Source organism: Alligator mississippiensis, chromosome 11, assembly GCF_030867095.1.
Source record: "Alligator mississippiensis isolate rAllMis1 chromosome 11, rAllMis1, whole genome shotgun sequence".
Taxonomy (NCBI): Eukaryota; Metazoa; Chordata; order Crocodylia; family Alligatoridae; genus Alligator; species Alligator mississippiensis.
Window position 1 is genome coordinate 40,501,160 of NC_081834.1, and position 26,731 is coordinate 40,527,890.

At 50.6% G+C, this 26,731-nt stretch overlaps 1 protein-coding gene across 4 annotated transcripts in view; it reads right to left on the minus strand.

The window, feature by feature from the left end:
* ZNF609 (zinc finger protein 609) overlaps positions 1 to 26,527 on the minus strand; it is a 120,855-nt gene extending 94,328 nt beyond the window's left edge. Inside the window, exons 1-2 of one of the 4 annotated variants that reach the window (XM_059714857.1) lie at positions 25,996 to 26,155; positions 6,420 to 7,297 (exon numbers count right to left, since the gene is read on the minus strand). In XM_059714857.1, the coding sequence (XP_059570840.1) occupies positions 6,420 to 7,166 (747 nt within the window). In that variant the 5' untranslated portion in view covers positions 7,167 to 7,297; positions 25,996 to 26,155. Of the gene's footprint in view, positions 1 to 6,419; positions 7,298 to 9,058; positions 9,146 to 25,995 lie in introns of those variants that run through there. The other 3 variants (XM_059714856.1, XM_019477715.2, XM_059714858.1) reach the window with 3 other exon arrangements.
* Positions 26,528 to 26,731: the final 204 nt, after the last annotated feature.

Here is a 26,731-nt window from a genome sequence, read left to right on the forward strand (position 1 = left end):
AGACAGCTCCCCAAATACCTGTGCCCCCTGGCAGTTCACCCCATACCCAAGGGTGGAGAAGCCCAGAACCTGCCTTGACCTGGGAGTTCAGTTTAACAGGGGAGAAAAACAGCCACGATTTAACATTGGTAGCTTGGGCGTATACACACAGCATGCAGACAACGCCGCCCCCCCCCCCCCCCCCCGGGGTAGGTTTTAGCTACCGTGCTGCGGGAAGTCAAACATTCCCATCCTCCCGAGGAGCACCCGACAAGGAAACTACAAGACGTGTTGATAATGGCAGAGCTGTTGGTCTAATAAAAGATATCAGATTTACCCAAAGAACCTTGTCTGCCTATAGACTTCGATAAGGCATTTGACTTAATCCTGCATAATGTTCCGACTGAAAAACAGCACTGGCCGTTGTCAATGGAGCGTGTGTTAATTAGATTAAGAATTGGCTGACAGACCTCAAGAAGCAGCAGGGACTGAGACATCGTCTTCACAAAGCGGGGGTAGGGGGGGGTTCAATGAGATTCTGCAGAGAGCAGTACTAGGCCTGATGCTATTTAACTTTTTCATCAAGGATTTGGAAATAAAGATGAAAGTCGCTGCCGATAAAGCGTACAGATGACACAGATCGGCAAAGGGATAAATAACAATGACAGGACAGTCACACAGAGCAATCTGTATCGCTTGGTAATTGGGCTCACTCAAACAAAACGGTTTTTACCGCAGCCAAGCTACACAACCAGGAACAGAGAAGGCAGCTCAGACAGAGAAGATGGGGAACCCTCCTAGAAAACGATGACTCTGGAAACGAAGTGAGACTCGGGCCCAAACCAGGGGCTGCAACAAGCGAGGGCACGAACCTAGCAGAAATTCTCCTGGCAGAGCGGGAGCACACTGGAAGTGAGGTCATGGACTGGGAAAGACCGGGACATAGCGGACACCTGCCTTAGTCTGAGCTGCCAGTGCAATGCTGTGGCAAACGAGGCTAATGTGACCTTGGGACATGAGCAGAGGGGTGAGCTAGGAGGGGGTTATTACACTTCAGTGTACAGCACTGGTGAGATTATGCTCGGTTCCAGTATCCGCCTCTTTAGAAAGAGCGTCAAAGAATTGGAGAGGCTGTAGAAAATAGTCACAAAAATGATTTGAGGCCTGAAGAAAATGCCTCACAATGAAAGACTGAAAGCACTCCATCTGCTTAGTTCTTCAAAAAAAAAAAGAAAAGAAAGAAAAAGACTGTGAGGTGACTTGATTACAGTGCATAAGTAACTCCACAGGGAAAATACGCTGGGTACTAAAGAGCTCTTTAATCTTTGTGAGAAAGGAACAGTGAGAACCGATGGCCAGAGGCTGAAAAATTAAATTTCAAAATAAGGCACCTGTTTTTATCAGCAAGGGTGAATAACCAGAAGAACATGCTCTGGAGGGAAGGGGTGGGTTCTTCACCTCGGAGCATCTTCAAACCCAGGCTGGACGCCGTTCTGGAAGATCAGCTTTAGCCAGACAGGTTTTGCTCCCAGTACAGGGTTAGCTGGGTGAAGCACAGAGCCTGCTAGCAAACAGAAGGTGGGAGCAGCTGATCTAATGGTCCCTGCTGGCCACGAGCTCCCTGAAGCTGCCAGGCTCTAAGGGGTTTGCCCACCTGCGCAGTAGGAACCCTTTAAGTATCCTCTCAGCTCTTTGATGCAGCCCTCGCAGACTCCTTTTCCTACTGCAAACACCTCCCCCACCAGTTCTCTCCAGAGAAACGTCTACGTACAGATTAGGAAAAAAGCATCTTCATTGCAGACACTTACAGCTTCTGGGAAAAAGCAGCATCCAGCCACCAGCTTTTCCATCTCACAAGCAGATTCTCCCTTGGGAACCTGCCCTCTCCCCCATGTTCTTCCTCCACAACCTTCAGCTCTCCCTTTGAGGCCCTCACTCAGCCTAGGATCACCAGGTCTTGCTTTACCTCTACAAAACACAGGCCTCTAACAACAGCCGTCCTGCCTCACACTGCCTGTCATTAGCCAGCAAGAGCTGTTCATAACTGCGTTATGCCAAGAGCAGCCTGTCCAACCATCTGTCCATCCACACGCTCAGCTTCAAGAGGCAAAACTGGTTCCATTTGCCTTGCTGCACACACACTAATCTCTCAAGAGCCTCCCATTACAAGCCACTGTTTTCTACCCTCCTTCTCGCTTTACCCAATCTAAACAATCATTTGATATTTCCCAGCTGTGACCTTAAGTCAGGGAGAACTTCTGGGGAACTACAGGCTAGAGAGGAAGAAATAAAATTGTCTGTTGTGCCTAAATAACTTAGGAACCTAAGTTACCAGTGTAACTTATTTCCATACAAGAGAAGGAATAACCTATACTAGCTCAAGACACTTTTATCTCAGAAAAGCTGCATCTGTACATTAGGAGCTGCCCTGGTAAAGCTAGATCAGCAAAAGAAACATACCCCTCAACGATACAGCTATATCAGGCAAAAATCACTTGTCTTTATGTTACTGCAGCCTGTCTGGAAAGGCCACAGTCAAAGGGGAGGGATAATCTTTTCCAGTTCTTTACCAGGATTGTTCCCAAGAAGTAAAATCAAGGGCTGGATCACAACTGAAAATACCACCATGGAGGAAAACTATGCTGAGAAATATTTCAGGTCCCCTTGCCCTTTCAAAGGAAAGCAGGAGAGAAGGAACAAACCCAATGTCCTTTGCCCCTAATGTGCCTCCCTCCATCAGTAACTAAAAAGGACTGACAAACTTGGCTCCCACATAAAGACTTCACTCAGAAATTATTTCTCTACCAGACAGCCTGTTCCACAAAGCCTTTCATGAGAGCGAGCACCTCCATGGCTTCATAGTGCTGGCCCTCCGCCTACCCTGCAGAGATTCCCCCACAACTCCTAAAGGAAAGAGCCAAGTCCTGAAAGCAAGGATTGCATGGGCAGAAACATGCCTGCTATGGACAGCAGAGGCTGTAGGTCTGCAAGAGAAAACACAGTATGGCAACTCGACCCAGTGTTTCTGAATCTTCAGCCTTCCCACTCCAAGGGCATGCACTGCACCCTCACGCAGCACTACAGGGCCTTGGTACAATGGGACCTACTCCATTGGGGCTCCACAGCATCACAGAAAATCATAAAAGTTGATCACAGAAGATCAACTTGAACTTTGTTTGGTTTCTTCTATGAAATGTTCAGGGCTGGTACAAACCCAACAGTGATATAAAAGCTGACACACCACTGCATGCACATGTATATAAATATGCAGAGCGTTACTGTTATGCTACGTCAGTGGTGCTCAGCCTGCAGGTTAGATTCAGGCACCTTAAGTGGCAATGGTGGCAGTGTTAATTGCCGCTCCCCTGCTGCACATTTCCAGCCCTGTGGAAAGCCCTGCAGGCCAAACAATGTGACCCTGTGCACACTAGATCAGCATTTCTCAACCAGTGGGTCGCAAGAATATATGAAAAAGTCAGGAACAGACTTTAAAAATGGATCAACAAACTTTAAAAAATGGATTCTCCTTTAAAGGAGAAAAACGTGACTTTTCCCTTGCCATCTATCAGTTCCAGCCTGTAAGGGGTTGCTTGCCCCCCCACCCCTCACACATACTGGGGGCTAGGGCCTGGGGGCAGTGTGTTGGGAGTGAGAGGCACTGGGTCAGGACTGTCCATCAATGTTTACAAATGGGTCCCAGTATAGAAAGGGTCGAGAACCACTGCACTAAATCACGTCAGCACATGGGGTTACTTTGCAACCGGCCCAGTGTGCAGTCAGATCCAAGCATACAAGGTGTGGCCAGCACACCAGATTGCACCCGAAAACAAATCTACATTAGAGCCGGCCCACAGACCAGCCCTGCACCACTCATCCAGCCTGTGGAGCCAGACAGGGTGAGCACCACTGTCCTAGGCAGTTGCAACAGTGGAGAATTTGGGCATTATCATTACTGCAGACAAGTCTCTACAGCCAAGTCTTGGCACAGCCTTATGCATTCAGGGAGCTGTCAGTTGAGCCATCCTGCCCTCCCCAGCCAAGATCACTCAATCCATTGGAAATGCTCTAGACAAGATAGCTCATATCCCAAGCTGCTTCTGCATAGCAGCCAAACAAGTAGCTATTCGACTGCTACCACAGTGATCCACAGTCACACACTGAGCAGGAACACTATAGAAACCTCAGCCATTTCCCAGCAGCCAGCTTTCCAAATGGAGTACTTCCAAGGACAGAAGCATTTTATTGGCAGGAGCAGTCACAGAATTTTAGCACCCAGACCTCCACCCAGCAGTTCACCAGCAGCACCATCCCAAGAAGCTGCCACTGGGGTAAGCCACTGAGGAACAGCACTGAACTCCCCACAGTCACAGCTGTAGTTGTCATCTGGGCCTCAGCATAAGTGGAACAGAGCCAGTGTACAAACTGCAGCACAAAGATGGAGGAGAAGGCCCTATCATCCCTTGCATCTCTCCTCAACCTTCGAAGTACACCCATATAGATTCCATATTTATTAACACTCCCATAGTGAAACAGATCTGCTGCCCCTGATGCAATTACAGAAAAATCAATTTATACAGCAGCTGCTGGGATCAGCTAAACACACGGTGTGAGCCCAGCATGGAGCGGAGCATCCCCAGCCAATTCAACCAGCCAGTCTGTCCCACTCTGCTGGGAGCTGGGGGGGGGGGGGGGGGGGGGGGGAGACACGGGACACGACGACGGACGACCCACGTGCAGGGTTCTGCACTATCTCCAACACCCTGGGCCACAACTGCCTCCCAGGCTGAACACCTCATTCAGGGGGATCTGGGAGCAGCAGAGATCTTATGCAAAGCACCTGCAACAGAGCCTGCACAGCCAGCTCCAGGCCTCAGCAGCAGCCATCTCCTCCAAACAGCTCTACAGGATCCCAGACACTGGTGCACTGAGCAAATGTAGTCCACAGTGGTACAGTGCAGGGAGCCTGTAAGACCCTCACCCAAGCTCCTACTGGCAGCTACCCTCTCCCAAAGAGCTCCAGAACCAAGCCAAGATTTCAGGGCAGTCCATGGGGCTCCTCTGACCCACAATGTACTGCACTGGCTTTCACAGGCCACTTCTGCTTCCCCTAGGACTTTGTACCCCTTCAAACTGCATGTGCCTCAAGTCACAAGGAGGCTGGCTTCCTGCCAGCAGTGAGGCTCTTGCTTATGTCTAACCACCCCTTCATCTGCACCAGCCACGAACCAGAGCTTGCGTTCTCAGCTCAGCACTTGGGGTATTTAAAGCTGCTCTGAATAACTCCAGGGAACATACTGTAGGCAGGTCCCAGTCATTCCATGGAATAACTCCAGAGTTCGCCCCCACACCAGATTCACAAGTGGGGAAATGCACTTCACTGCACAGACAACGGTTCTCGAACTTCTGGTCCCTCAGAAAACACTCGGTACTGAGTCTCCCAGAAGGGCCTGAACAAGCTCAAAGACAGGCAAGATACGCCAGCGCTGACCCCCAAACCTTGCCAGCACCGACCCCCAAACCTTGCCAGCACCAAGAAAGCCTCATCTACAGAATAAGAACACTTCTGTTCATCTATAGGCTCAAATTATTTTTAAACATCCTGTTGGTAGTATAGACACAGCTTAAACATTAACAGGGTAAACTCTTTTACTGCTGGCCATTTTAACAGAAATCCAGGTAGGGTAAACACCCCTCATTGTTCAATGGAGAGGAGAGGGCTGAGGCAGAGGACACCAATGTTACTAGTTGCCTGTGACTGACTAAGGAGCTAGGTCACCTCTAGGCCTGCCCACAAAGGAGAAAGGAAAGCAATGCACTCCTTTTTCACTAACAAAATTAAAAAAAGACAAACTCTCCTCTATGGGGTCTCCAGATCCCCACAACATGCACCAGAGCCTGGCTACAGGCAGCAAACCTGGACAAAAAGGAAGCCACGAGTTATTCTTCCCCTGCTCTAATTTTCATGACTCAATAGCTGTGGACGAGGGATCTGAAAAAGCCCATCCACTAAAGACTACGGCAGGACTGTTCCTCATTCTACAGCCCAATTTATATCTAATTTTGAAGAGACCGAAGCCATCCTTCCTCCCTTTCTTCAGGGAACCAATTCATGACTCACCACCTTTTGAGGGCAGGGAGTTTCCTGGGAGGAGGAAAGGGTATTGCAGGCTCTCCCAGTTTCATCCGCTCCAGCACACCAGACTCCCATATATCAGCAAGCCAGAGAGATCTCGCTGAAAGACTTCAAGGGAGCACTGGAAAAATCTGCCTCAACCTGCTCCTAAAAGGTAGACACAGTCCCACCACAGCCTACTCTCCTGCCCCATGCACAAAGTGTCATGTGAACAGAACACAGCACCACTGGCATAAGATGACAAGGCTGCAGTGGCTGTGGGATCCCTAAAGCGATATCCCCCCCTCTCCACTCACCAGCCTCTTACCTTCTCTGATTTGACCTTTTTCAGCTGCCGGCATTCACTGTCCCCATCCTCCAGCTCTGGTTTAACTCCCAAGGGATTGAGTGCTGCTCCTGTGTCAATAGCTATACTCCCAAGCTGCTCGGCAGCAGCAGGTTCTGCCCCCTGGCCCCCATCATATTGTCCCACCCTCACAGCCAGAGCGAGAGGCTGAAGCACGCTAGGCTCCTTCTCCGACGGAGCCCCTGCCCCCTCACTTCTTTCCTTCTTGCTCTTAGATGAGCTGCCCTCCTTCTCCTTCTTGGAGCCAGCCACACTACGGGATGTCTTGGCCGATTTCTCCGAGCCCTTTGGGGTGATGGCAGCCACCAAGCTACCAGAGTTCGCGCCATCCCCAGAGCGTCCCTGAACCTCCTTCTTGCCACTGCTTCCCTCACTGGGAGTGAACAGGGAGGTTCCTGGGGCAGGCTTGCCACTGTCCTTGGCACTCTTACTCCTCTTGGATTTGGACTTGCCCTCCTTGGCTTGCGGGCCTGGCACTGGGGTCACAAACTTGATGTTATCTGGCAATGTGGCCACAGCATTGGGCGCTGGCAGCCCCACCTCTTTGGAGCCCGACATCTCCAATTTCTGCTGATCCTTCTCCAAGTCAGCGTCCAGGTCAATGATGAGATTCCCTACTCCAATGTCCCACTCATCCCCACTGTCGTATGTCTCAACTGGGTTCGCATCCACTCCTTTCCCTCCGGAAGCTCCGCTGCTCAAGGACATCTTAGAGTTAACAGCCCACCTCAAGATTCAAGGCTCTTCCCTGCCCAATGCCTTCTGGATCCAAGGCAGCAGCTGCAACTATGTCCTCAGGGCTCCAATGCTCCAGGTCTGCCCAGGTGACGGCATCATTGCTGAAAGGGAGACAAGAACAGGCGTTACATGGGACGGGCTCAGGGAAATCTTTCTGAGCACCTGTCCTGGAACAAGCAGGCCCAACTTCTCCCCCACTTGGGACCTGCACTCCCCTAGGATCCCAAGGTCTCTACTCAGCTGCATGCACATTCATGACACCACAGACACAAAGGTCAATGCTCACCAGACTACTACTTCAAGAGCCGCTGGGCACAGCCCCATGAGCTTACCTTGCTTAACTTAGTAAGACTTCAGAGACTAAAGCTTATTTGCAGGAGCTGGGTCCTGCTGGTCGCAGTGTGGCTGTACCCCACTGCCTGTGCAGGATACCATCCCAAATACCTTCCTTCTCTGCCCCCTACCATAGATGCCTTGCTTGAAAAAGCCACCTAGCTCAGTGAAACACAGCTGTCTGATCTCAGCCAGCCCATCACAGTCATCCCTCACAGAGTCCCAGCTGAGGGCTCCTCAGAGAATTCCCTAGCACCCTGGCCACCGCCACAGCAGCAACCATCTGGCATCACTCCCTCAATCAATACAGGCCTTGGCAGGTCACAGCTCTCAGCTTCAACAAGACATTACTCACACACTCCCTGCTCGCCATTTCCCTCTGAATTATTGAACACTCCCTGCTCACACAGCTCCTGGGATGGAGGCTAGATCCCTCCTAACAAAGCTCCTGGGATGGAGACTAGAGTCATTTCCTAGAGCAAGACATTGACTTTCCATCCCTGAAGCTCAGAGCACACCAGAGAAGGAACACGATGTGTTATCTCACTGTAGGAGCACCAAGAAGAGCTTGACTCCTCAAAAAGCAATCACAACATGTGACACAAGTGCAGGACCAGGAAAGGCTGAAACCCAGCAGGTCAGAACTGAGCAGAGCTATGCAAGGGGGAGCCCAGGGCTGGAATAGCCGTGGCGGGGGAAAAGTGGGGGTGGCAACTGCAAGCTGGGCCAGAGGGACACAGCAGAGCTGTGGAGGCAGCCAGGACTGACACTGCAGGAGGGCCTGTGTTTCCACACAGGGGACTTTCTGGTGTTGCATGAAGGAAGCAGAAGCTACTCCTGCCCACGCTACGCCAGTCAGCACTAACCTCCTCTCCCACGCCAGCCTAATCCCTAATACAGGCTCAGATCTGGGATGCACTCAGATGTATTCTGCAGTGGACACTTCCCTGGAGACAATTGTGAAGTAAGCCACAAAAAAAAAGCACCAGAGTCACTAACTGAAATTAGCTGGTGGCGACTACATTTATGAGACATAATTAACACATGAAATAGCTTCTTCCCAGCAGCCAGGCAGCCGGCAACACAAAACCCAGCCCTTCCTTCCCAGACTCTCCCCTCGACCAGCCCTCCGAAAGCAGCCCCTCTGTAGTGCCACTGTTCTCCCCCTCCTTTCTGAGTACAAGGGCTCAATGAGTCATGTTATTATTTATGAGAAACTCTTAAAAAAACAAAAACAAACAGGTGACCCTTTTATCTTTTTTAAATTAAAAAATGCATTTTTAAAAAGCCCCAGCAGGCAGAAGCCTGGAAAGCAGCTTCGTGGTGCATTTCCAGAGACACAAACACTGTAAAAATGCCAAGGATTCTTTCATTGCACGGGCTGCAGCAGCCAGATCATTTTCCATCTGCTCCCCACAGCATCCCCGGCTCTGTACAGCTAATAATCCACTCTCTGACAGGTCATTACGGAGATTTTTAACCCCAGGAGCCAGGGGCTAGCATGCGAGCTGGAAATGAAAAGCACTGACCTCTCATTTCAACGGCAGAGAAAGTGCAGAATCAGGAGAACGCTGCACGCAGCACTGGAGTCACTAACAGCTTTCAAAAGCCGCCATGTGTGTTCCTCCCTCCCTCTTCCCTTGCCCCAGCCTCCCCCAACACAGGAAAGCCACTTCCCAGCTTGGCGAGAGCACAGCAGTCAGTCTCCTCAGCTCTTCCCCACCAGCTGCTCAAGTCTACCTGCCTCTCTGGAGCCGTTCTCCCTGTCCACCCCTGCCAGAGAGTGAGTGCTATTTGTGCTTTGCTGCTCCAGCTGAGATCGCAGACTCCCTGCTCACTGCACGGCTTGGCCCGGGGGGAGGGACAGCGACATGCAGGGATCAATTCTCCTCACTTAGCCCTGTGCCACCAAAGCCAGAAGCAGCAAAGAACCTTCCCACCAAGCTCTGGTGCCCACCCCCAACTTCTGGCCAGCAGAGCATTCATGTCCCAGGAGCTCCCTTTGTACCTCCTGCCTCCAGCAATTTCTTTGTCCAGATGACAGGGGGATAAGGAGTAAAACTGTCTGCATTTTTAGATCCTGGAAGTCCTTGCTGAGGACAGGATCAGCCCAGAGGACAAGGCGCACAGTATCTATTCATGGCATTTCAGAGATAACTGATTCTGCTTTGGCCCAAAGGCCTTCTTCCCTCCGACGTACAGAAGGGGAAGAAGGATTTGTCAGGTAATGCCAGTTCTGGGGCATTCCTGGCAACACATCCCAGGCCCAACCTTGCTTCAACATTAGGACAACCACAGGGTGCCCTGTCAACGGCACAAAAGGAGATGATGGTGGCTACTGTGATCCATTGAACCCAAGTCAGGAGTTCATGGGACTACACCTCACTTGGATTCAATGGATCACAGTAGCCACCATCATCTCCTTTTGACATACCAGTGTAGCCCATTAAGACTGCTAAATCCATCAAGCAAAGCCACATGCTGCCCTGAGTGCAAGGCACCATAACCAGGAGCAACCTGGAGTCTATACCACAACAGGGCCAACACTGACTGTGCTGGATAGTCTAGTAGCCTGCTTCTGATTTGCTCTGCACCAAAGCACTGAGATGGAGGAGGTTTCACCTCTTTGCTCTCTCCAATACTCTCTCATATGTGCTGCCATTTTTAAAAACATGAGCTAAAGAGTAGGGCTCTGGCCTAGCCCAAGCAAACAAACCTAGCATCTCTATGCAATTACCAAAGCCCTAGCCCCCTAGAAGGAAAACAGGTCCTGCAGATGCACCAGGTCCCCAGAGAGAAGAGGCACAGGATCAAACACAGGTTTCAAGAGTACAAGTAGAGCAAGCTCATCCTGGAAAAGAGAAGCCAGAGGAGACAGGGCCCTGCAAACACAGACAAGGAGGTCAGAGATAATCGCAGACCAGACAGGCAAGAATGGGCTCTGTAGCAAGGAATGCTCCAGGGCAGGGGAGGGAAAGCACTGTAATGCCAAGTGCATTCCAGGCAAGGGGGCCAGGCAAGAAAGAAAGTAGGGCATTGCTGTCATTAGAGAGACCTCATGCAGAGCAGTCTTCCCAACCAGCCAGCAGCCAAGGTGTTGGAGAGCAATAACAAGAAAAAGGATGCCGACCCAAAGGCCATTTCCATCTCAGAGGAGTGATTCCCAAGATCCCAGATCCCATCACACACTCCTGTGCTCATTGTCTTTCACTGTGAGTCATCGGTGTGGTGAAACTCAAGCCACTGACTCCACCTCAACATTGGTGCTCAGCCCCAGTCACCACCTCCAAGCACCTGTTTTCAGCCTACTTTGTATCCTCCAGGCCCCAACACACCTACAAGACATTTGCCATAGGCTAAGTGCCTCTTGTCCCTCTTCAACTCAGTGCTACCACTTTACTGATGTGGCCTCACAGCCCAACCAGGCTAACACAGCTTTGGCAAAGAGCAGGAGGGCGCATGGGCGCACGTGCACACTGCAGAATGTCCGGAAGCCCCCAAAGCGCCAAGAAGTCAGGCAGGTCCACAGTGGGCAGAAACCTAGAGGTCACATTTAATTTTTCTGTTCTCTTATCTGCAAGAGCCAGTAAGCTGCAGTGAGTGGGAAACAGGAAGTGATTTGGGCACCCAACTAAAATGCCTTCTTCATTAAGTAACGTATCGCTGCAAGGAGTGATACATGCACCATGCCCTCAACTTCACCCAGGCAAGCCCAGAGGTGCAGACACAGGGTGCTCTTCTGTAACCAAAGGCAGGGCTTAGCACCAGCTGGGGAGGGAAGAGAAAACTAGGGCAGCCAAGTCAACGCAAAAAACGTCAAGGGACTTCCCACGTCGTCCTGACTAGGTGAACAATTCCCCCACATGCAGCTAGGGGATCTAGCTCCCCCCCACCCCACAGGAGGTGCAGCCTGTGGAGACTACAGGTTCCAGCATGCAGTGCTGCCCCCATTTTGGAGCAGAGCAGTGCATGCTGGGCCTGTAATCACCATAGGCCCCACCTCCCTACTGAGGAAGATGGACACCACAGCCTGATCCATTTTACACAGCTCTTGTGCAGTCCTCCACCATCCTGACCAGCTGCCCTCGTTGGGTGCCCGCTGCATGCCCTGCATTCTCCCAGCCGAGAACTAGAGGACTCGGGTGATTCATGGAATCGCACAAACAGATTTAAGCAGCCACAATTCATCCTTCCCCTCAGCCCCGGCCATTGAGAGATTGATCCCTACACAACATGAAAAGCATGTGCTCACTTGTTGGGCTGGAGACCTGCCAACAAAGCATTTTAACAGCAGTCCTGGAGCAAAGATCCTACCAGGAGACAGCTCTCCACTTGGGAATGCTGCACACACAGTGCCAGACATGAATAATTCAGCTCCATTAGGTGCTGGGACCTCTACAATCCCCAGCTAGGCGCTGGGAGGGAGCCAACGCATTAGAGGCAAACCTGAAAGTTCACTTTCTGAGCTAGCAGCCGCTGGCAAAAACACAACTCGAGAAAGCTATTCAAATAGGGCGAGGGAGTGCTTCAAACCAGCACCAAGCAGAGCTGGGAAACCATGCGAGCTGGAGCTCTTTGTGTAAAATCACATGCAGGCGACTCCTCTGTGAAGCCACAGATCTGCATTGCTTCTAACTTCCCACCATCAAACAAGAGGCGGAAAAAGCTAAACAGGGACTGACTGAACACCCTAGGGCGACAAAAACCAGGAGCAAGCCATTCTGCTGGCAGCAAAGCAGCCAGCCCACACATAAAAAGACTGCCTCGTACCCATGTGCTCGAGTCTGTGACGCTCCGGGATTAGCCTCTGGTGGCTTCCAGACATGACTGACTGCAATTTTCACCCTGATTAACTTTCAGGAATGCCCACAACGAGGAACAGCAAAGACGACGGAAAATCTCCTGCACAAGGCGTTTTCTCTGGCCAGGCAGCTGCCACTCTCCAACACAGCAAAGCAGAGGAGGATTTCAAAGGGCTGCTTGCCCTTTCTGAGTCCAGCCATGGCAGCAAATGCCTCAAGGCATCCCCCCACCCCAGAAAGACAAGCAGAGCAAGAGGCAAATGCAGCACTGGCCAGCGGTGGAAGCAGAGAGGCAAGATCAGGGGCATGGCTGCCTTTGCCAAGTCCCGAAATTGGTCCCTGCAGCCTTGCCCAGCACATACCAGTTATCCCATCTGGCAGTACTAGTGTGCACCCTGCCAAACGCGCCCACACAGGAATGTGAGAGGACACGGTGCTGCGGGGCCCTCTCTCTTGCCATGTATTGCTGGCAGCCAGCCGACAGCTTTCCCCATCCGCTGCCTCAATACAAGATCCTTTTTTGTTTCCTTTTACGACTAAAAGAAATTGTGAGGGGGGCGGCGGGGAGCAGGGGGAGAGAACGTGCCTCCCTTTCCAGACACTAGCTCCCTGCTCCACTCCAAGCGCTACATCTGTAATCCCCCCCAGCCTGGCTTGTTTGGGTTGAATTTTCTTAAAGTAACTCCCGTGTCTTTCTGGTTGCTTTCTGTTTAAGATGTTCCTTTCTCCCCGCCCCCTCTCTCTAGTGATGGAAAAAAAAAAAGCAATGCTGAACGCGAGCCAGCTGGCACGCACAAGAGGAGACGGCAAAAGCTGCACAAAGGAGCTTCCTCACTCACTCGCTGCTTTTAGCTCAAGAAATCACGCAGGGGAGGAGGGTTTCGCTCCACTCTGTGCATCAGCCAGGCTGGAGCAGACAAAGGGGTTCTGACCATGACACCCCTTTGGAGCAGCCCTCACTCCACAGGGAAGGTTTCCTGGAGCCCATCTGCACAGTGGGAGTCCAAGATGTTGCAAAACACACTGATGTGCGGGACTTCAAAACAAGCTGCTCAATCCGGAATGAACCAAGGGGTGAATGGGAGGACTGGCGTGCGCCCATCTTCCCTGTGCTACCTTCCAACCAGGGGCCGCTGGAGTGAACCTGAGCAAGGGCCACACTGGCAGCCTAGCAATAGCACATGGGCTGCACCCAAATATGAATAAAATGGAGCCACCTCTCTCTCTCGCTCTCTCTCTCTTTTAACATGGAAGTGTGCCCCACAAAGACTACAGGACCCAGCATGCAGTGCAGCCAAAGTTTTTGGCTAACGGGAGAAGAGTGTATGCTGGGACACAGAGTTTCCCTAGACCAGTGATTCTCAACTGGGTGCTTCAAGATCACTTAAAAAATGCCGCAGGATGCCACACGTTAGAGATGTGCAAATATGATTTACAAGATCCACTCAGAGAGTTCAAACAGGAATCTGTAGTTTTAAAAATATTCTGCCCTGGTGTGGCCTTTCTAAAGTCTTTGCAATAAAAGAATTGCTCTGTTATTTTTCTGTAGTCAAAAAACAAGTGAAAACTAGGAGTTAGCATCTTCCCAGAGATGTCTCCAGTCTATTGAGGGGAGCTTTATCAATGAGTGCCTCGAGTGTAAAAAGGTTAAGGAACCACTGCCCTAGGTGCACTTTTATTGGAGAGAGGAGTCTATTCCAGGGCAGCGTTTGGTCTATGAACCGTTCTTTGTAAAACGTTGATATCTTAGAATGAAAGGCAAAACTGAGACACAGAAAACAGCATCCTATGCCCCTTCTGCTCCTGCTTATAAATATCCCTTTGACAAGGAGAAGCAGGTAACTGGAAGCAACTGGAGATGAGGATGGAGAGTGAGAGAGAAACTGGCAGTTCTCCTCTTAGCTCACCGGGCTGACTTGCAGAGGGAGTCATGGCCATTTCTGGATCATGTTCTGAGGAGTTGAGGTACAGCTTCTACCTGGATTCAGCTAGCATTCACGCACACACACCCCTCCCCCCCCACTGTAATATGAATCTGACATCAGAAGTCAGAAAATGCAGAGTTAAGGCTGAAAACTCAACCTTGAATCCACCTCCTTGTGCTCAGATCCTTGAAATATGGCCTTTCCTTACAACTCTGTTCAATTACAATGCCACAGACAGGAAAGTCCTATAAAACACCAAATACAGCAGGACAGTACATGCAGCCTTCAGACCTGGCCTGACTTCAGGTCTACACAAAAAGCTTAGCCAGACTATTTGAAACACTGGGCTTGTTTTTGTTAACACCTATTTAATTCTGATGCCAAATGGACTTTTGGGAGAAAGTTTCCTGAAGGGATCAGAAGGTTCGATCTTAAGAGCGAGGTCCAAAAGTTCACAGTACTCAACCCCTTAGCACCACCCAAATCCTCCAGCCACTCCCAAGAAATCCAGTCATGACATTCCTGATATTTCTGAGGCAAAGAGGAAGGAAAAGGCCCATGCACCCATACACAAGAATAAAAAGTTGCAGGCTTTAATGTTATGAAAGAGCAAAACATGGCACTTTTCTTTTAACCCTTGCACTTCACGCAGTTATTAACCTGAATTCTTGGCATAGAGTTTCTCTTTAAAAAAAAGTTGCCACTGGAGTTCATAATTCATTAGACCCATAATCATTTTGCCTTTGATGTCATTCAAGCCCTGTAATTTCTGACCAAAGCTTTCCCCAAAAACTCAATAACATACACCTCTTCAACTTCCTGGGGCAATTTGTATGGAAGATCAGAGTTCTGTATCTCATGTCTAATTAACACCTAGTTAAACATCATTTAACTACTTGGCACTAGCTAGACTCATTCTCAGACAAAATTTAGGCCAATACTTATGCAACTAAGGAGGAGTCATCCTTATTTGTGCTGCTTAGATTAAACCAATTTCATGGCAGATATTTCAATAAGACAAGCATCAGATATCATTGCTTAGTATGCACATTTTATCCATAGAGCACCCTCAACTCTCACCTGCCTCCTGGGCAGAGGATGGTAGGCAAATGAGAAAAAACTAACATGTTCACACCTGCTCACTGCTCCTTCAAGCACTGGTGATGGCAATTTAGCAACACAGTCATGGGACCAGAGGCCTGAAAGGCATCTCCCAAGCCATCAGTCCAGTCTACCACACCCACAATCCTAACAGCTCCCTCCCAGTATAAGGTCAAAAAGGACCATCACAGTTTTATAGCTAGGAACCCACCCAGAGAAGTTAAGTGACTTCTCCAATCACACCGCAAACCAGTGTCAGAACCAGAATATGGGTCTCCAGACTCCTGGGTCATGCCTAGCCCAGATCATCATGCCTCCCAAATAGCCATTTAATCCTTCCCTAGCAACCAGTTACTAACCTCAGCTCCTTGGCCTTTAATGACCAAAGTCAAAACCACTCCTGGAAATAAATGAGATGAGCAACCCATCACTTCACATAAACTGCATGTGGCTTGGGACTTGGGGAACCTCCTGCTGGACACTGCAGTGACACCAGTCACCTCTACTGAAGCTGCCCAGTGGACTAGTTTGGAGTTGCTATGGTGAGACAACTGGTCCAGATCTATTGTGATGTGACCCATTTCCCTGGCACATACAAACATCCCAGGCAAACAACATTGCTATAAACCTAGTGCCATCTTACCTACAGGCAAGCAAGCCACTGAGAGGCTGTCTATGAGATAGATCAGTAGGTATTAGTGTTTCAAGTTGCCCACAAATCACAGGTTAAGAAATCCTGCTCCAGACCATGTGGCCTCCAGCAGGGCATGACCTTATACATGATCTTATACTAGTCCAAGTTGCTTGCCATGTGTCTAAGATTTGCTACATTTTATTACTGTAAGGCATTTTAACAGCAGCCCCATACTAGTTAACATAGAGCACTGGGCTCCAGATTTCAGAACTTACATCAAGCAAAAAACCCAATAAACACAGGTCAAGAACCACTTAAAACGCCCAAGCTATCTTCTATCCTGAAAAGTTAGGTTCTTAGACCAAAGACCTAATCCATTATAAGGGCAAAAGTTGAGTGTGGTATCTTTTATTGGACCAAATGCATGGTTGGGATAGATTTAGACAAGCTTTTGGGTACCACAGTACTCTTCCTCAGGTCTCAAGGAAGGGTACTGTGGTACCCAAAAGCTTTTCTAAATCTATCCCAGTCATGCATTTGGTCAAAAAAGAAGATATTACCCAAAACAACCCTAGCCTCCACCTCACACCAGGGTGTAGGCAGCCACTCAGGGAACCAAGAAGCTGACCAGGGTTGGGAGAAGTGAGCAGGTTTCAGGAACAAGCTGAAGGTCAGTCCGAGAGCAGGGTCTAGGAACAAGCCAAGTCAGGAAGCTGGAAGATCAGGCAAAGAGCAAGCCTGGAACCAGATTGAGCCCTGTTGCCCAGACACTTCCAGTTTCTGCTCAGGAGCTTTTATGGGGGTAGCGGAGGGTCAGTTGATCCCAAATGGCCAGCTTGTCAGTGGTCAGCTGTAGGGTGGCAGGCCAGGCTGAGGCCCTGGGTTTGAGGCCATGGCCTGACACTATCACATATTTCCTGGACCATCACAGCGACAGCATCACAAACACTCCTCAATCTATGCTATGACCTTTTAGCAAAGTTTTCTCTTTAACTATTGAGCCACATAGTAAGGGTCAACAGCCTGTTAGCTGCCAGGGCAGTTCATGCCAGTAGCCTGGCCAGATATATAGCAGCCCAGCTGAAACAGCAAGCTTCAATGAAGACCAGCACTCTTTTCTATGCCCATCCTATGAACCCAACCTGGCTGATCCTGCATTGCCCACATGCCGCTTTGTGCCCACCCTCCGAATAATCTATCCTGACACATGCACAACAAACTAGCAGCCTGTAACTATGCCTGCCTGCCCTCCACACAATCCATCCTCTGCTGCAGTGCAATGGGATGGTTTTTCCCCATTATGTGCCAACATGAAGCACGGTGAAGCAGCGTGGTAAGTGCAGATGTAACCAGCTGTGAAGGCAAAAAGGCAACTGCATGAATACAAACTGGGCAGCATTCACTTGAAACCAGCTGTGCTAGAGAAGCCAAAACCCACATTGCCAACTGCCAGCCTCAGCGAGATGCACAAGAGGAGACAGGGTTCAAACAATATGCCACTCTGTCTCAAAAGCCTGCTCACTTAGTATCAGCAGAGGCACTTGCTTTTTAGGACAAATGTACAGACCTGGCGTAAAGATCAAAAAACAAGGCAAGCCAGAGAAAACTCACTCTCCTGGTACTGAGTATCAGTGAAGTTAGTGATGGGGTTATATGGGACAGATTTTGACTTTCGCCCATAAAGAGATTTTGCCTCTGACAGATTCTCTCTCGTACCAGTTACACCTGGTGCAACTGAACTGATTTAAAAACTGGTCTCATTACATCAATGCAAAATCAAATATGGATGCACTTAACTAGGTTAAAGCTTTGCTTAAATTACAGAAGTAAACTGATTTAAGACAGGCTTAAACTGTTTTAAAGGCATCTGTATTAGGGGCCTGCATCAGATTAATTTAAACCGATGCCAGCCATATCAGAGAGACCAAGCCAGAGAGAAAGTAAATAAGAAAGAACTAATTTAAAAGGTGCAGAATCAGCCATGTGCAGGCTGAAAGCCTGCAAGATTTCTGCTCAAGAGGAATTGGCTTTGAAAGAGGCATGGGCAAATGAAACAAGGGAACATGAAAAAGGTGATCAAAAGGGTTCTCCACAATCTCCCAAGAGATGATGGGAAACACAAGGCCTCCAAAGAGATAACAAAGGTCACAGGCAGCTGATGGGCATAAATGACAGTGCTGAAGTGGAGGTTGTGCAGGGAGAAATAGCTCCCAATTTTTTTTCCTGTTCATCTAATGCCCATAAGATGGCTGCAAACACATGCATGTAATTTAGGGCTCAACCTCGCCTTGGCTGGTATTCGGAGCAGGGAGGGGGTGGACTGGGTGTGACCAAACCAAGCTCTTTACCTTTTACATTTACAGGATTCTAAAGGCACATGGCAAGATTACCATGAATAAAAAGCCTTGTCAGCTCTGGTTGCCAGCTCCAGTGCTAAGGCAACCAAGAGCCAACACTCACTAACCAGCAGGCAGAGAGCCATTACCATAGCTTATTGTTTGATTTCCAGCTTATGAATCTCACCTGCAAACTCAGAGAAAATAACCGGACAGAGCAAAATGAGCCACGTGACCAGGAAAGTGCTGCCATTCATTCCCTTTTGATTCCAAGGTGAGAGCCTGAGAGCACAGAGCAGGCCCAGCGCAGACAGCTGCAGTGTGAAGAGCCTCAGACTGCCCCGGGGGTGACCTCTGCAGTGACCCGATGGCCTGCCCCCTCCAGGAAGGTCACCAGAGACTGTCCGTGTTTCTCTCGTTCCCAGCCTCTCCCAGCCGCTGAATCTGGTAGGCAGGCCACATTCTAGCCCTCCCTAGGTGACAGCACAAATGGGCAGCATCTAGTAGATGAAACCTCTCCGATTCCAAAAATGAAGGAGCTGTCACCTCATCTCTTAATGCCCTTAATTCCCCTTGCTCAATAACCAATTAGGGAACCTTGGCTGGAGCTAGCAAGGGCTCCATTTGCAGCAGCAGAATGTGCATCACCTACAGTCATGATCTCTCTTGCTGTCAAGCATCAGCCTGGGAGCAGTTTGGGAGAATGGGGCTGCAAGATAAAGAACAAGGCGCAAGGGACAGGCAAGCAGGGACATATCCAAGCACCAGAGGGCTGAAGCGTAACCCTCCTCCCTTTCAGGCATTTTTAGGGAGGGATAATAAATAGGTGTATCTTGCAGATTAATAAGGCACATTTGAAAAGCCCTGATAGACATCACAGCCTTGCTAATTCACACTAATGACCCATTGCGAATTACAGAACTTTGTAAATTAGCAAGTGCATAAAGGAATACAATAAAAAACCCGCTAGGATCATGCATCAAAGTGTACTTTTGCTCATTTATTTCATGAGCTGGAATTCAGTTTTAATTACTTATGGCAATACTTCAAATGCTAGGAAAGGTTCAGGAGGAGGTTTTGCACAGAAATAATGAAATCTTAATAACAAGAAACCTCACTACAGCATCTGCCACAAAGCCTTTGGGGAGACGCCACCAGTTTTGCATGGATCAAAAAGGTTCTACTGAGGCGTTATTCAGTGTAGCTAAAAGTAGGTAAGTCTGCGAGACCACTCAAACACCCCAGTTTCATTCATTTGAAAATTTACAAAACATTTATTCTTTTAGACTACAGAAGACCCATTCTTGGCCTCATGGTAGAAATATCATATTGGGACAATTCTGAATAAAATCTTCCAGGCATTTGTTTTATTCAAAGAGGAAAAGGTCTCTCTTTCTAAAGAGAGAAAGACAGAAAGAAAAGGGTGAACCCAAACACGTGAAAAGCACTCCAATATTATGATAATAATAATGTAAGATGCAAGTCATTATGTCCCTTCAAAGGCAAAAAAAAAATAAAGTTATGAAGTTCTATGCAGATAAACACCACCTAAATGCATTGAGATTTTCAGCTCCCTAAAAGCAGTTGTCTAGGCCCAGATAAAGCTAATCTGGATCCATGCTTGTACTTAAAAATCTGAGATGCTGCAAAAACATTCCACACGTCTGTTGTGCTGTAGGGTAAGGGTAGACAGTGAAGGTATGACAGAGTGCTCATTTATCCTTCCCTTTCTGACACTTTTTTTAATCTAATAAAAGAAGGAAAGAAAATGCAAAGACAGTTTGCAATGTAAACACAAAAAGCAAAGATCCTCAAAAGAAACCAACCTTCCCACACCCACAAATACAATATCCAATTGTTAGATTCAGACAAGTACAGAATACACTGTACAAATACATGGCCAAGTTAATATTGCTTTTCTACACCTTAGTTTTGCTTGTGTTTTAATTGGAGCAAAATATATGTCCCTCAAGATCAGCAATTCTCAACCAGGGTGCCACAGCACTCTGGAGTGCCAGGAGGTCCTTTTAAGGGTGTTACACAATATAAACATTGTTAGGCGTGCAAACATCTACACATGATACACAAGATAAACCCAGAGATTTCAAATAGGAACCCATAGTGTAAAAATCATTCTGACCTGCTTTGGTGTTTCCGAGTTCTTTACTACAGAAGATTTTTTTTTCTCTAGCCAAAAAATGAGTGAAATTTGTTTTTGAAACAGGCTGATAAAATCAAAAAAGTTATGGAGGGGTGTTTAGAGTCTAAAGTTTGAGAACTGTTCTAGGACCCAAACAGTATCTAACAGTTTTAAAATAAATGTGCATAAATCTATTGGAAAAACCAGGCAGCTGATCATTTCAAGGACGATCTGGAGAGAATGACTTAAGAACAGGAAACAGGATGCTTCTTATGAACAATCTTTGCAGCAAGTCACTCTGAAGTTCAGTTTCCCCATCTGCAAAATGGAACTAATCCCATTTTTCTTCCTTCCAGTGCTGTTTAACAGTTTAACACATTTATAGCAGGGCTGGGCTAGATAAACACTGATCAAAGGGAGAGCAGCAGGTCATTAAAGGATTATGTGTGGACTACCCCTTATTTTAAAAATTCAATGGCAAGTGCTATGGGCTTGGTTTTGAAATGCAGGCCCCTCCACCTCCAGTAAAACAACCTGCCTTAGTTCCATTCAGGTTGGCTCATTCCAGTTTCACCAAAGCACGGGACTGGGATACATTTTCCTTCAAAAAAATCAAGTGACTGGTGTAAGCAGCTGAAAACAAGGTTTTTGACTGGAGGGTTACTAGGGCAAGGCCCAGTCTTGCATTCCTTCAGCACCTTGCCCCAGTCCTGATCAAGGCCCAAGTATTAGAACTGATAAGGCTCGGATCTGAAAACAGGCTGAAGTGACTCTGCACACTTGTCCCAGATCCTCAAGGTCAAGAAGAGTCAAAATGACCCCCCACAAAAACCTCTGAAGCCTTCTTGTTTGGCATACTGGCCACCATAATTATCAGTCAACAGCCTGCCAAGCCCACCAGGATTCTCTTCCCTCCACTCATGCCCTCAGCTCACCCTTGGCATGCTCTGAGTAAAGCTGCTGGCAGGCAGTGCCGGCCAGAGCAAACACCGCCCTCAAACTAGGCAGCAGCACTTCCTTCTCTGAAGAAGCCCTGGGAGTGGAGAGAGGCAAGAGGGTGGAATGATTGTTTCCCTCAAAAAATCCCCTCCTCTCAGGAGAAATGCAAGCAGAGTGCACATAAAACAGAGAGCAAGTCTCACGCTTCCCGGGCAGAGGGCAAAGTCACCTGCTCAGTAATCAACCTAAGGCCACAGAGAGAAAGAAGCTGCTCCCAGGTCTACAGGCCCAGCTGGGCAGGTGCTTGAGTACCATCTAACCCAGGGTAGGCAATTATTTGACCCCATGGGCCACATAGGGAGTTTTGGCGAGTTGTCACGGGCCAGGTCAGCACCACAGCACCCTCCCACCTCCACCCCCACAACAGTTCACCAAAACTCTCTAAGTGGCCCCATCCCATCTGCCTGGCCACAGGCCCTGCCTGCACAAGTCCCAGCCAGTCTCCATGGAGTCCCCAGGATCAGGCAACAGCTCAAGCAATCTGCTCCCTGATTGCCCCTGCCCGCAGAACTGGCACCCGTCCCCGGGGCATGCAGGGAGCGCATTGCAGCTCTACCCTGGCCCCAGCCTCAAAACTGCCCTGCAATCCTGCCCTCACCCACCTATCCCACTCCCAAACACTCCTCCCTGCCCACCCACAGCCCCATCCCATCTTCCCTACCATGCATCCTGCCAGCACAGGTCTCACCCCCACCAGTGGGTGCAGGGCTGACTCACTGGGGTGCCCGAGCACCAGGGCTGAGTCCAGTGGTGACAGCCAGAAGGAGCCGACACTGGGGCTGCTGGGAAGCAAGTCCGGCAGCCGTGTCTCCCCCGCACTGCTGTGCACCTGGGGCAGTGGGACCAGCCACATGCGTCACGGCTCAGGCTGCCCCCTGCACCTGAGCTGGTTGGGACCAAAGGACCCACCATGCGCCAGACAAAATCCCTTGGTGGGCTGGATCCAGCTTTAGGGCCGTATTTTGACCATCCCTGATCCAATCCAACTGCCCCATTATACTTCTGTTAATCTTCATGCCTTCTCCCAGACTACTCCTAGTGCCTAGACTGGCCTCCTCCCCATGATTCAAATCCCCTCTGCACTTCCATCCAGCCTTTCAACACTGGCTGCAGCACTGTTCAAAGCCTGACCCACCTCCTCACCTTGTACCAAAGTGTTAAGAGCATCTAACTAGGCTGCATTTCTGAACTAGACCAGGTCTCCATAGGACCCGTTTCATTTCATCTGTGAAATGCAACCAGACCCTGCCAGACCAGGCACTCCTGGAGAATTCAGCAAGACTGCCGCTTCTGTCAAAGCAGCACTTTAGCAAAGGTCATAACAAGCCCTGAAAACATGTCAGCAACGCTTGTCGTAAACAGCTGCCACACGCGTTCCTCTTGACAATGCATTTCTCTTTGCAAACTGCATCAGGGAATGACACGTGAATGCAGATGGGAACTTGGGTTTCTTGGGAGGAATGCTTTTGTGCAGCTCACTGCTGAAGCAGAGGGGCTTGGGAAGTAGTCTAAAGGTCAGAAAAAGACAGATGTCTGTATCTGTCAAGGAAACCTCAAAGAGATGCTGGAAATCTCCCCCTGAACTGGGGATTTCCACATCAGGCTAGAAACTTACAGAGGAGATGCTAAACAGAGGGGGGACCACAGATGCACAAAGAAGCCACCTCTCCCTGGGTACAGATTTCAGCTGAACTTCTCCACCTTATGCAACCATCCACCTTGCTCAGAGCCAGGCCTCCCGCACCATGTCTCAGCTCAGCCAAAGCCTGTGCTCCAGCATGGATTTCATTATGCCGCAAGTCAAACTGAGCAGAGTTAAACCATCACAGCCTCTGGCAAGGTTTAACTCTGGCCTCACCTCCCTTTGTTCTGAGGGCTGAGCAGGCACGTGATCCATGCAGTATGAGCGTGTGCCCACGGCCTCTCTGGGCAGGCTGCTTTTAATGCCAGGTATCCAAGCCCCAGCAAGAGAAGTGTAAACCACCTTAAAGGAAGTATCTGTGCACATGCTCTGTGCAACACATCCCAGAAGCAGAGCACCTAGACCTATAAAGACTATCGTATTTACATAGTGCTCGGTATCGAGGAGACAAAGAAATGCACTGTGCTGGATGGAATACTGCTCTGACATCAGTGCCCAGGAGCACGAGCCAGGATCAGAGCCTCCATGTGCTGGGCACTGTGCAAACACACACAGAGATACAGTTCCTGCCCTAAAGAACACACACAAGTCCTGCTTCAAAGCTGCCCAAGTACAAGGTCAAAAGCCACAAGAGCAGCTCAGCTCTGTCTAGTGCCCTGGCAAACACAAAATCCCTCCAGGGCAGCGTGTATCGAAGGCATGCCAGCTGTACTGCACCTCCATCAATCAAACCCCAAGCACGCAGCTATCGTCTTAGACACCCCTTCTCCCAAACAGCTTTTCTCTGATCCTGGCAACAGAATGCCACACACAACTCTCAAGCCTGTCTCGCACAGCACCAGGGGATCCAAAGTATGAGCTCCATGTCAGCCCAGGGGAGCTCATGAGGAAGTGCTGCATTAAAAAAAGGGATTGGGCTTTGTTTTAAGGGAAAGTGGCACTGCAGCACATGTGGAATCCGAGAGGCACGTGGGAATCCGAGAGACTGAAATGAATACCACAAGCACAGTCTAAGGGACAAGGCAGGACAAATTTAATCTGACCCAATTTCATTGGAGGCTTATTAAAGTTTCAGGTTTATCGGTTGGACAAATATGCCACTATCCCTCCCCACCCATCCCAAATGCTTTGTTCAGCAACTGGAGGTGCATGGGCAGGGAATAAATCAGATCCTGCCTGCCTCCTATCTGCACGGGCAAAAAAAGCCTATGACCTATTTGGTGGCCTTAATATAGCGGCTTGGCAGGAGAAGTCCCTCCAACAGGCATCTAGACTTCAATACCAACTTTTTCCTTGATAGAAGTATTTTAAGGTGAACTCATGATTTCAAAGAAAATGAAAAAGACCGCCGCATTAGAAAGTTGTGTCTGCCATGCCAGAGGGCATAAACAAACACGTGCCTTGCAAATGGGGCACCTCCAGTTGAGGCTGAGCAGAGGTGTTGGGGCCCTGCTCTCCTAGCACTGCAGTAGCGAAGACACATTCCTTTCTGCTCACTATCCATATTCACAACATCTTCCGCTGCCCTTGTCTGGGACATTAATCTGCACAGCAGCACAGGCCTCCTGCCAAGAGGCTTTCTGCTAAGAGCAGCATTATTGTATAAGTGAACCTACAAAGAGCAGAGCACCAGGACAGAGCAGGCACACAAGAGAGAGAGTTGTTTGTGTGCACGCACACAACCCAAAAAGAGTCACACAGAGGGAGTGCAAAACTCCTCACCCTACCAAAAACCTGAAAGCATCCAGCTAGGGACAGTCCCAAATGTCCTGCCTAAACTCCACTTTGGGTAATTACAGCCTGCTTGCTAATTTCCTCTGGTGGTTTTAACTGGTACGGCACTCCTGTCCTGAACAGCTGGGAAGCACTGCTGTACAATGCTGAACATTTATCGCTGTCTACCCCAGAGGTAGCTGTATTCTAGGAGGGTAGATGGCTCACTTCCCAGAGAGATTTTGGGAGCCAAATGTGTGCTTGTGGAGGCAGAGAAGGACAAGACAGTTTCTACCAAAATGCCGCCCTTCCCCAGCTTTTCTTTCAAGTTCTGCCGGATGAAAGATGATTAAGAAATGAGGTCGCTTGATTTTTGTCTCCCCCCACCACCATGTGCACGGTTCTCTGCTGCCAACAAAGAGCTGGCAACCGGGGCACAACCTCGTGCCTGGCCGTGCAAGTTCCCACTGCAGGCCAAGCTACAAGGAGGCCGGCAGTGCTGGAACCGGAGATTCAGCTTAAACCTTGCGACTAGCATCCTTATTTTGAGAGGAAAATGTGACTGAGATCTTCATCGCCCCTCAGAGTTGTTTTCTTTTGTTAAAAAAAAAAAAAAAAAAAAAGAGCCTGTGCATAACATCTCCTGCAGTGGAAAGGGCCGGCCTGGTACTGGGACAAAATGGCCTGCTGGGAGATGAAGCAGAGCCAAGTCTCACAGACAAGACTTGAACCTGTGACCTTCACTGTGTACAGTGGGTGGGTGAGAGCAGCTTCACTTCCACAACAGCCGCTCTGGCCCCGCTTCCACTCCCGCACAGCCGAGGCAGCCACCGCGCCTGTGGGCACTACCTGCCGGGGTGGCCAGTGCCCAGCTCGGGGCCAGGCGCCCCGGGGCAGCGGGCACCCGGCCCGGCTACAGCCAGAGCCGCCGCTGCTCCGTCCGGGCCCGGGGGCCGCGCGGCGAGGACGGAGCGGGTACAACCAAGTCCCACGCGCAGGACCCACTGCCCGGGTCCTGCCCTGCGCCGCGCGGGGCGCCCCGGCCTCTCGCTCCCGGACACGCCCGCAGGGCCCGGGGCCGGGCCGCGGGATGTGCGGGCAACCCCCGGCCTGGCCCCGCCCCTGGCCCCCACCCCACCCCCGCGGGGGTCCCGCCCGGCTCGGCCGTGCTCACCCGGCTCCGGTGCGTCCCGGCCGCTCCCCTAGGTCTCCTCCATGGGACCGCCCGGCTCCCCCCGCCGCCGCCTACGGGTCCGGGGCCGCCGCCATCCCGCCCGCCCGGGGAGCCGCCGCCGAGTCCGGGGGGGAGGGGGCCGCGTCCCGGCTCGGCTCGGCTCGGCCCGGCCTCCGCGGCGCGCGGGAGCACCCGGAGCGGGAGTCGGAGCGGGAGCCGGGGTGCGGGCGCGGGGAAAGCCCGGAGCTGGGTGCGGAGCCGGAGCCGGGACAGGAGCGGGGCCCGGCCAACCCGGGCCTCCCTCCACGGGGCCGGCGCTGGGGCTGGGCAACCTGCGGCCTGGGCCGCGCCGCTCTTCGCCTGCCACCGACAGGCGGCTCCGAGGAGCTGAGCGAGAAACTCCCGAGTCCGCAGCCGGCCCCACGGGCTGGGACGGGAGCCCGGCCCGGGCAGCGCAGGCCCCGGCACAGGGGTTTCCGCCCCGCGGTGCGCGCAGCCCCGGGCCACGGGCCGTGCCCAAGCCGCCGCTAGAGGCGGCCCGCCCGCGGCAGGTGAGCGCGCACTGCCGTCCTGCGCCGCCACGCCGGGCTCCAGGGCCGCTCTGCAAAGGGCGAGGTGAAACCCGCTGTCCCCGGCTCCCGGCGCCCACAGGCCGGCCCGGCCCGGCGCCCCGCCACAGGGCGATTTCTCCGCGGCGCCGTGCCCAGCCCGTCCGCCTTCACACCCCCAGCCCGGC